General features: G+C 35.4%; 1 protein-coding gene across 1 annotated transcript in view; it reads right to left on the bottom strand.

Annotated features, from left to right (window-relative positions):
- The window catches only part of LOC148951543 (regulatory-associated protein of mTOR-like), a 322,491-nt gene that overhangs the window by 223,480 nt on the left and 87,144 nt on the right, over positions 1 to 11,867 (bottom strand). Inside the window, exon 5 of the mRNA XM_089091020.1 lies at positions 8,257 to 8,390. Within this exon, the coding sequence (XP_088947146.1) occupies positions 8,257 to 8,390 (134 nt within the window). The remainder of the gene's footprint in view (positions 1 to 8,256; positions 8,391 to 11,867) is intronic.

Here is an 11,867-nt window from a genome sequence, read left to right as displayed (position 1 = left end):
CCCTGTGGCGCTTCTCGGACCCATAGCGCATCCTGCGGCGCTTCCCTGGCCCGCAGCATATCTTATATTAGTATAAGATATTTACAGTCTAAAACGTTGCATGACATAGAAGGCGGCAATTTGATATTGCTCAAACAATCCCTCCAAATAAAATTTCATATTAATACTCTTTATCTGCTCTGGAAAAAAAACAACAACAAAAACATGAATTGAAAAGGATAGCCATCTCCTGTCATGATACACAACTCATTCCGATATAAATTTTGTTTTTTTTTTATTGTATAGGCAAGGTGAACCATTCGCTAATAAAGCAATTTATAATGCAATGGATTTTGCTACTTATTATGAGCGGGATATAGAGCATTTTTTTTTTTTTGTCTTAACTAATCTAATTTAGCAAAGGGTGAATGCATGCACTTGACATGATTCTAAAGGGAGAACATTATACATCCTTTGGGGAGAAGAAATCTTTCAATATGCCGCTGAGATATATTTTTACGCAGTGTTCGAAAATGATGCATGAAGAACAAGCCCAAAAAATTTGGAAGAAATTGGTAGATATTTCTATATGATAGGTAGGAAAAAAATGCTTACATTTGCAAAATCCGTCTGGGCTTGGGTGTCGGATGAATCTGACATAGCATGCTGGAGGGTAACCTCCTGACCTATCGTTGATGGGGCAGCTATTAGAGGTCCAAGGAGAGCGGATGTGCTAGCGGTGTCACATTCCAATACGGTTTGGTTAGGCATCACTTGTTTAGGAGGCTTCGGCCAGCGACCATATTGCATGGCAGTAGCCCTCGCAGGGGGCGCATTATTGGCCCTCGCTTTCTTAGCGGGTGGCGGCGACAAGCATTCTTCATAATTGGCCTTAAAAAGAAGAGAAAAAAGTTAGTATCAAAATAATTTACTCCTTTTTTTAAAAGAAGGAAAATTAGTATCATCATCCATATAATTTTGTCTAAAGAAGTATTTATCTCATTTTAGTAAAGCAAAAAACCCATATTCTCCCCCTCCCCCCTAAATTTAGGAAAAATAACCCACCCTATGTCTACCCTCTCATTGAGTTAATCATGTGTTTTATTCAAGCGCAATGTAGATCAACAAAGAATGTATCTTACTATCCTTTATTCAAATGTTATAGCTAAAATCACTAAATGAATAAGAAGAAATTAATGTAAGAAACAATTATATTTTCTATTTTGTCACTATTAAAAGTGCTAACCCCCGCCACCAACAAAAATCATTGATTCATACAATGGAATATAAAAGAAACTTTATTGAAAGCTTGAAAAAAATTAAAAACATGTCTAGAGACGCAACGCATATATTTAAAAATTTTTTTTATTTTCAATTGTTGTAAATGTCTACACATCGAATCCCCCTTACTTTTAATGCGAAGAAATAGTTTGTTTTCATTTTACACTGATGGCGGTAGAATTGAAGGCATTGCCCTCCCCTTTTACATAATTTACTTACAACGAAGCTGTTAGAAGCAATGTAGTGCCCCCTCCCCCCTTTCACATAATGTCCTTAAATATATTGTTAGACTTAATTTGAAAATAACTTGTTTCTCTACTTCCATACAGGTTGTGTAGGCCTGAGCTTAATTATTGTTTTAATTTGACAGAAGAATAGTTCCATTGACCGTGTTTGTAAAGCGGAAAGGGTGATAGCTAATTTTAACCTCGCACTGGAGATTGTGTCAAAACAGAACGGGATTTTCATTAAAAATTGACAGAAGCCAGCAGACACTTTAGCTGAATATACTGGAGGGTGACCAATGAAAATAAAAAGTGGAATTTAACGAAAAGGTATTTCCATTTGCGAGAATTTGGTTGTAAAACAGTGTGTGGGGGGGGGGGGTTAGGGTAAAAAGAACATATTTTATGTTTTCCAGTGAGTATAAAGATTGCACGGTGGATAGGTTTGTGGGGGGGGGGGGGGGGGATACTTATCTAAATATAGTGGAGGGTGACAAATGAAATTAATTTAATTTTGAAAATGAAAAAATGAAAATGTACTTACATTGCTATTTGTGGCTGTCAAGGCTTCAAGCTAATCAATAACATTAATTGTTGTTTTAATTGTGTCACAATACTTTCTGAGAATTTAATCACAATGCATTCCCGTTATATACGAAATCTCAAGGGTGAATTGTTATGTAACGGGGGAAAACCATACGTAACCAGCTCTCTGATTGGCCGACTCGCCGATTGGCTGAGAAGGATGCATGTACTTCCGGTTTCCTATTCCAGGACACCTTGACATTCATCCCTAGCATGCACTTGTCCAAAACAACAATAATAAATAAATCCCTCAGGCCTAAAGATTAAAGAACCATAATGTTTCTTAATTCCCCTTTATGAATCAATACATTTCCCCGCCGATTATGTAAATCAAGTTCACAGGTTAGGTTCGCCTAAAGATTAAAGAAACCATGATGTTTCTTAATTGCCCCGTCGTGAACCATTACATTCCCCCGCCGATTATGTAAATCAAGTTCTCAGGCCAGGTTAACCTAAAGATCAAAGAAGCCATAATGTTTCTTAATTGCCCCTTCGTGAATCAATACATTCCCCCGCCGATTATGTAAATAAAGTTCTCAGGCTAGGTTCGCCTAACAATCTCACAACATTCGTCTCGAGCATGTACATTCTCACTGACAACGAACAGACATAAAACAGGAAAAAAAATTTCTGTTGACATCCATAAATGTGACAAAATTCCTGTTTTTCCATTCTCACTGACAAAAACCATAAAAAACATCCATAAATGTGAGAAAGTTCCTGGTTTTTCATTCTCACTGACAAAAACCATAAAACATCCATAACCATCCGAGAAAAACATCAAATAAATCGAACAACACACAGCTGACAAATATTCAGAGAAAATTAATGTCCGCAACCTAACAAATCAATGTTAATTTGCGGAGAAGCTCGGTTTCTCTATCAAAGCTAAGTATATTGTGACTCAGAACGAACAACAAGTAGCTCAAATGACTTACGACCATTTTGCGGTTGCTGCTGTTGCTGCCATGCCAGATACGCGTCAGATTCGAATCAAGGTAGTGAACACTGATTATACTGGGATTATCCGCATGGAACTGAACTATAGCATTTGGCAAATCCCTGTTCTTGTTAGTATTTGTGCATTGCAAACAGATTTGGCAGTTATTTGCAACTAAGCAAATACAACAAATTCGTGGGGATGTTCGGGTACTCCAATAAGGTGAAACATATTGTGGCACAAAAGGACAAACTAGCAGTTCATATGACAAAAGAACAATCTGCGATGGTTGCTGGCTTGCTGCTGCTGACATACCAGACACGCTTCAAATTCGAACCAAAGTAGTAAAAATTGTACACGGATATTATCCGTGTACACACTTGGCACTTGGCAGATCCCTCTTCTTGTTAGTAGTGTGTGTTATGCAGCCATTTTGGTAATTCTTCCAAAACATCCAAACATCCAAAACAGGACCAAGATTGAATGCTGTTTGTTTCGGGTTTCATCAGTGTCATAATTACCAAGGCTTCTGACATTTCACCAGAGAGGGATTCAGCTCAGTAAAATGCAGTAGGAGTAGCGCTGATTATAGCAATCACGATAAGAGCTATCAGGCTAATCACTAACATGCGCTAACCATAGTGAAAATTGCCGATGCAAGTCCTGAGCTCAAGAAATGTTTACCGGTTCGAGGGCCCACTATCAGAAGTACATCTGTTGGATGTGAAACTATCTGGATTTTTCGGATAATAGACTATTTTCTATCCCATTGAACTGCATCCAATCGAGAATAGATGTACGAATTACACCTGATTTTTCTTAGATTAACTAAAAATTTAAATAGATCTTTGGTAGGCCATATCTTTTAAACGATAAGAAACCGTTGAAAACCATTGAGCATGGCAACACTTCTCCTTCTCTACTCCAATATTCATTTATTTAACGGCTCATTAGAACAGAAAACATAATTCTCGCTTACTAAAAGCATTACCTTATCTTTGCTTATGAAAGGAGGAAACTATTTACTATTTGACTTCAAGTATAATTCCTATGTTTACATGTGTGCTTTACATGCATACCTACAAATAGACTGACTAGAAAAAATTCTTATTAACTTTTAAGAAAAAGTTTGTTTTTGAAAAAAGGAAACTTCAAAATTTTCCAGATTTAAAGGACCATTATTCTTTTCCATCATACGAAGGGCAAGAGATTAACAAGCGATTTAAGAAGACAGAGATTAAAATAGAACAAAATGTAATACAAAACTTTGGTCATATTTTATTATATGTTTTATATACTTTGATTTTTAGTATATTTTATCGAAGATTTTTTCAGTGAATTCGATTTTTTATCATTTTTTTATTTTGTGCATTATATTTAACTGAAGAGGGATCTCGTGTTTTACATAATAAATCTTTACCCAAAAGAAGGGAGAAACATAGTTTCGCATATATTTGTCAAGTAGAGAATGAGCACTCTATCCCTCAATAAAAATGAGCGAAAAATGTGTGCTCCTATTTAAGAGCAAAATCAAGCTCTTTGCTCTCTCTTCTCTCTCTCTCTCTCTCTCTCTCTCTCTCTCTCTCTCTCTCTCTCTCTCTCTCTCTCTCTCTCTCTCTCTCTCTCTCTCTCTCTCTCTCTCTCTCTCTCTCTCTCTCTCTCTCTCTCTCTCTCTCCTTACTTCTGTTTCTGTATTAGTTTCTCATTGTCCCCATAGTGACTCATTAAAATACAAAAGCCACTTCTATAATCCTCGTTATCCCAGCAAATTTATCTCTGTTTATGCCAGGGTAAAACATTTGCAAACAGCAGATCCTAAAGAGAGATACAATTTGGCTTGGAATGACCCGAGGAATGATGTGAATGTAGCCGCTGAGGGTGAAATTGCTGGTTGTCGAGGTGATTTTATTGAACATCCTAGTAAAGCCTGTTTGACCAAACAAGTTCCACAATACGGACTAAAGAGCAAACAGGTGTTGCATTGAAATGATAGCAATGAAAAGAATAATGACTCCAAGTTTTAAGAACTGATTGGTTCCTGTGTGGAATTTTAAATCAGTAATAAGAACGAAAAGTTACTGAGTCCCAAGGTTTTCACAAAAAAGCGTTCTCTACTTCTCTGTTGAATTACTAAAAAGTAACGATTTCGGCCGTTTCGTGGAGAGGTAGAATAGTAATAAACCGGTTATGGTAACAACAGGAAGTACAGAATGATTCTTAGTATAGTGAGATATACTAAAAATTGAAAGTTTAATATTCTGGCTGAAATTTCAACATTAGCTTAAGTATAATAATAATAATTTATTGTTACTCTCTCTACAGAACAAAAATACACTAAAGAGGAGAATAAGTAAATGAAAAGAAAAACAAAAAGGACACAGACAAAAATTGCGCCCAATTCTCGACAACTTTAACTTTTAAACACTCATTCAGCATCCAGTTCCATTTCCAAATTTTTTGTAGGGTATATGAACTACCTAATTAGTCCATTTATCTCTTTGACTCCACATAAGTATCTTCAGATACAAATAAAAATATCCTCCAATCAATTAACAACGAGTTATCCTTATAAAATTACTGAATTTTATAGGGAGACTACTTAAAGTATTGGAATTTGATTTTTTTTTTTTTTTTTTTTTTTTTTTTTTTTTTTTTTTTACTGACTGTTTCAAAAAAGGTTATCAACCAAAAAAGACAAACAGCAACACCAAAAACAAGAAAACAGCAAAAAAAACAATTCCTGAATTATACATTAAACTATTAGAATAATATACAAGGACTGCTTATAGTCGTTGCAATGAGATATAATTTGAGGTGTTGTTTAGCATCACATTAATTATTTGTGCTGACACGTATTTTAAATATTAGCTAATTTCCATCTACAATATGTAGCTTGAAAACCTACACAAAATGGCCACCTAATTTTCTAAGTTTGTGCAAGATTATATTCATTATTATTTTCAATGAACTGCCTAAATATTTCCTTGTTTATTCAGTTACTTAACTTCTTCAACTTTTCATTTGACAAAATCTCCCCTCTTGTCATATAGTTGTTTTATTCTTCTCATATCAAGTAACCATAAAGTTTTCCGTAGGGTAAAACTTAAATTTTTGTCATCCGAACGTTCATCCCAGAAGTCAAAGCTGCAAATAAATAATTGTCTGGAAACGTATCTTCCTTGACATCCATGTCCAATTTCAACAATATAATTCTTGACCTTTGCAAGCTAGTCTCCAAGGTTGTTGGCATTTTGCCAGTTCCGTTCGTTCTTTTTTTTTAATCCATTTGTTCGGTACAGAATTATTTAATAAGAGTAAGATAAAATTTTATTCTAAAAATGTATCTGGCAAGCAAAAACTGCCAAACTAGCATCTGTCGTAAAAAAAAAAGCGTACTTGGTTTAAGAAACAACCTGAGTAGCAACACTTAATTATGAGGCACTAGAATATGGCTGAAGATACCGATCCAAAAGGTGCACTCACGGGTCAATGAGTCTGAGCCGGAAGGGATCCTGTCATTTGTCAGGAACGTCAGAACCCAACAACAGAGGAGAGGTTTGTTTTTAAGACGTTTAGTCAGGATTTCGTTTGGCCTTCGTGGCTTTTCTTAATCCCGAGGATGGTTGCCAGGGGGATAGCCTTATGGCAAAAGAATCGTCAGGTCTGCGGCAAGCGTGGCTGAACCAAGAGACGCGGCAGATGATGGCTTCAAGGTTGTATTTCTGTCCGCACTATATAAAGACAAGAGCACTCCACCCACTTATATGGCCTGAAAATCTAGCCCAGGAAATCAACTTACATTTTTTCTACTATTTTTATACAACTCAACTAGTTTATGTTATTTAATTTTGTCTTAAATAGTTTCTTTTTTAAATAAGTTACTTATAAATAAATAAGAATAAAAAGTTAAAATTAAAAAAAGTTATGTTAAAAAAACTTAAAAAGTTTGAAGTTAAAAAAAAGTAAAAAGCTACTAAAAATAAGTAAAACATAAGTTAAAAAATAAATAATTTATTTTTCTTAAATATAGTGAGGTGCAACATAAACAAATTACAAAAGTATTTTTGTAATTACAAATTACAAAAATTTACTGTAAATTACAATAACAGGGGAGAGTTTGTGACTGTAAAAAGAGTAATTACAAGTTACAAAAATAAAAAGTTAAAAGTAAAAAAAAAAGTAAAAAAATTGAAAAGTTTAAAGTTAAAAAAAGCAAAAAGCTCTTTAAAAATAAGTAAAACATAATTTAATTAAATAAATAATTTATCTTTTCTTAAGTCTATTGAGGTTCAAAATAAACAAATTAGAAAATTATCTTTACTGTGATGGAATAATTTCAGCAATATTTTAGGCGTTTCAAAATTCAATAAATGAATTTCCAAGTCTTGCTAAGCTTCAATTCCTATCTAAGTCTGCTTTGAAATTTTATATGAATGGAAGCACTCTCTTTGATTTAATGATTTCAAGGTGGGGAAATGGAGAGCCAAGATTCGAATATTTTGCATCAAAGGAAGAAAAACATCTAAGCGTCTAGTAGAATAGCTATAAAAGATTGAATGACATACGGGACAAAACATTTTGAAAATTTGAGAGATTAGCAACTGATCAGACATAGAGAAATAGATAAACTAAAAGGGAAAAGAGGCAGAGACAGAGACAGAGAGGAAAAGAGCGATAGAGAGAAAGAGAGAGACGGCGGGTCTAGCATTAGTTAAAAAAAATTGTTGCTTTTACAAAATGTATCGTTGTTTTCTTTTGGTATAGGTTCTCATGTAGAACTGCGAAACGATTCTTTGCCTTTATAGGCCAAAAGATGTCATTGTAATACCCCATCTTTCTAAAGTCAAATATTTAAAATAATCGTTTAAAACTATTTAACATCATTTCAACAAATAAAAAATGTGAACTGCAACAAATAGAAACAAATGTAATTTTTAGGGTAATCGAGGGTTTCCACAATATTTTAGCCGTTTCAAAGAGTTTTGTCGAGAGGAGGGGGAAGGTCTAGAATTAGATTGGAAAAATGCCTTTTTATAGCATTTTCGAAATTTAGCGAACTGTTATCATTTGGGCAATGGTCCTTCCACAGAACAGAGGAATGATTAATCCTCTTTCTAAACATAAAAATGTCACCTTGGAAACCCAATTTCCTATCTAAACAGGACCATAATTCACTTTTAAGAGCAGAAAATATTGAGAAAAGGGTGACGACTGAAACAGAAATATACTAGAAAAATATGTTGTTACCTGATGGGTGGGCGGTAGCTTAGGGGATGAAACTGGAGTACAGTCATAACATCTCATTATTCTCTCAGCCAACAGAAAATTTCTAAACAGACTAGCTACTAGAAGATCTTGACGAAACAACCGTTGGAAAACATCTAGAAAGATCAAATCTCTGAACTGAGTAATGTTTATTTTATCATGAGTAACAGAGACACATTTCTATATCTCTGATTTATGACTAGGTTCAATGATTTCTTTTTTGCTTCAATTTGATATTTTGTCCAGGAGTGATTTTTCTGCAGGAATGCTTTGTCGGCTGTTAACTATTTCTTGATATTCCTGCTTTTACATATGCATCTTATTTTAAAAGTAAAAGAAGATGAAATTTGAAAGCACTTCAAAAAACACAAAATTTTTTCCAGTTGAGTTTCTTTACCGACTTGCAATTTGCAAAGAGCAAATCTAATCCAGACGCTTTTTTTATGGGTCTCAGATTTTGTTACTGTTCATTTCAATAGACCAGTGGTTTTAGCGTATCCATGGAGATTTTAGGGGCAAAAGATCCCAAAAAGGTGGTTGCAGCAACTCAAATGTCATCAAGTGACAGTCTTAGAAAGTTGAATTTGCATCTCAAGCCTGAAAAAAAGCACACCATATCGATTTGATCAATCCTACGTCTCCTATCTTATTGTGTTTAAAAGTGTCTACAAGTTTCCCCTTTTCCTTAATACGCTAGGTCCTCTTTTCCCCCTTGCAGAAACAATTTTTAATTCGAGTTTCTGATATCAAACTTGTTTTGTTTCTTATCTTGTATGCCTGAAACAACCTTTCTCTTATATACAACTGCTTCTTAATAACAGTCAAGAAACCTAAAAACTACTAGACCTACTACTACTTTTCAAAACATTTTTTCCAAACTTTTTTTTTCTACTTTCAAATTTTTCAAAACTACCACTTTTAAAAATGTGTTTCAAAAGGAAAAAACAACATGTTTTTCAATTTTCCCACTCTTCTATAAAACTGTGTTGGGCAACACACAAGATTTTGAATTGCTCTAGCTCAAAAGCAATTATTATTTTATTTCCTATTTGTTTCATTCTCCTTCAGCTACTTCGCATAGCTTTAGACTTTCCTATAAAAATATATGCTTTTAGATTTCTTTGAAAAAGAAAAACACAAGTAATTTAAGTGTGTGTATCCTACTCCAAGAGGGTCGGGGTCTTTTTTTAAACCATAGTGTGCCATGATCTAGTTTGGCTCTTTTAATGCAGGAAATGCGTGAATTCGAGCAACTGGTTGGTTAGATACGCCCTTGGGTGCCTCATAAATCCCCTGATCTTTGCAGTATATAAGAAGAAATTGTCCACTTATCGTTTGGCTAAGTAGGAGGCAAAAACTGTCCCCTTGCCATCGTGGTTGCTGCAGGAGCTGCAACCTAGTAAATACGAAATCTAGTCCATAGTAACCGAAAATTAAGAAATACGTTTTGAAAAAACTGTTAAGTGACGAGGGATTTTTCTTTCAAGCTGACTTATAGATTGTAACTTTAATTTCGATTAGTTTTAATGGTAAAACTTATTGCGAAAACAAATTTATATGAATCTCGAAAAATGGCCAGAAACATCTCAAAAATGGTGTCTGATCGAAATGAACCCCGCCTTATTAGAACCTTCATAACTGGACACCCAATTTAACGGAATTACAGCACCCCTTCTTGGGCAACAAGGAAAATCACTTTTCCGCATGGGAAGCAGTGATGTGTATCCAGTTTTCTCCCTTCTTTTCCTGTCGCCGCTAGTGGGGCATCAAAATTCACAGAGCGATGTTTAAGCGCTCATTTGAAAGAAAAGTTGCCCAATCTTCGACAAAATCTATATTTTCTTATACAAAATGATGCAACGCAAGTATCTTTTGACAAGATGATACACCACACGTATCGTTTGACAAGATCTTACAACGCATCGACCTTTTGAAAAGTTGGTTTCTGGGATGTGATGTCATATTTCAGTGTCTTCTCTGCCTGATTCCCAGTGGTTCATTCTTTACTAGGTTCCAGTTAAAAAAAAAAAAGCTGAACACTTTTTCCTGTGTGTAACATAAATTTTGTCAAAACATGTTTTTATGATGTATCCACCCGATAAATACCCGATACACTAATGGGAAACGAAATTGGCCACCAGTGAGGGTTCAGGCCTCTCTTGCGCTCGGACCAAAATGTCAATTAGGGGTGATATATTAACAATCCTCTGAAGATCTTACTATTAAAAAGGATGTTAGAACAATAAATGAAATTGCTGAAGCTATTCATTTCCTCTCAAATACATCAAGTGGCTGTTTTTCTGCCTTTAGCGGCCATGAGTACGATATTGAAATATGATAATGAAGGTTGAGCCTGCAAATAGTCAACTTACCCCATTCGGGAACGGAAGGGTGACTGCGAGGCTTGAAAAAGGGATTAGCTTTAGGTTCAAATATCCAGATCTAGATGACATACTACGGTACTTATGTATTATAGCCACCACACCCAAGAGGTGAAGTTAGGTTAATCCTAATGTGTAAATATACATCCCAAATTATATATTTTCAATGCATTCTACCACCTGTAACTTGTTTTTCCAGTTTTTGTTTCGTCACAGTTGATTCAACTTACAGGTACACCGGTGGAAACAAGAGACACATTGCGAGAATAGCTGGAACCGTGTAATTTGGGTTATATATTTCCCCATTAGGGGGGAGGGGTAAAGTATAGTGGGTCTGCATTCAAAATATGTTAGCTGCAATTATTCTGCATATTATGAAGTAAGAATTGTTTCATCGGGATAAACTACTACTACTACTACTAACAACTCACCGCAGCAACAAGCCACCTGAGGCCAACGCAGTTACGCACGCTCCTCCTCCACCCCAATCAATTCAAAGCCTCCTTTTTACACCCGCCCACGAAGTTCCCATTTCCTTTAAATCTCTCTTTATGACGTCCTCCCACCCCAGACGGAGGCGACCTGCTTTTCGTTTAGCCCTAGATGGTTGGTCGAAAAGAACAATTTTCGGCAATCTGTCATCCTTCATCCGCACAACTTGCCCTAACCACCTCAACCTTTCTTTCATTATAGAACAAGAGAGCGGTATTGAACCACATTTTTCGTATAGCCTATTGTTTGAAATACGGTCAGTCAGCCGGGTACCCAGAACAATCCTTAAGCAATTTCTCTGGAAAACATTTAGCAAATCTTCATCCGCTTTTCGGAGCGTCCATGCTTCAGAGCCATATTTGACCACTGTCATCACTGTAGCTTCTAATATTCTTCTTCTTCTATTTAACAGCAGGCGGGCTTTTCAGTAAAACTATTTAGCCCTTTTCCTTTTGCTTCACTGTGTGGGCTACAGAGCTACTGGCTTGATTGCCTCATATTTATTAGATATATTCAGATATCTTTCAGCAGATCTTTCGACTCTAGGAGTTCAAATATAAGATGATAGATGTCGATTTCTATACTCTGTGTGCAGGTATAGTTGGCTAGGCTCTTGGCTGATAGTGGGATTTTGTGGTGTTTGAAGTATTTTAACAGTTTAGAAAGCAAGGTATGTTGTGCAGACGTCAGAATATTACATTCAAATAGGCAATGGTCAAT

The sequence above is a fragment of the Artemia sp. Qi Xiang Cuo genome, chromosome 6, assembly GCF_049724085.1.
Source record: "Artemia sp. Qi Xiang Cuo chromosome 6, ASM4972408v1, whole genome shotgun sequence".
In the NCBI taxonomy this organism is placed as follows: domain Eukaryota; kingdom Metazoa; phylum Arthropoda; class Branchiopoda; order Anostraca; family Artemiidae; genus Artemia; species Artemia sp. Qi Xiang Cuo.
Note: the sequence above shows the minus strand (reverse complement) of the source record. Positions and strands in the feature narration are given on the sequence as shown.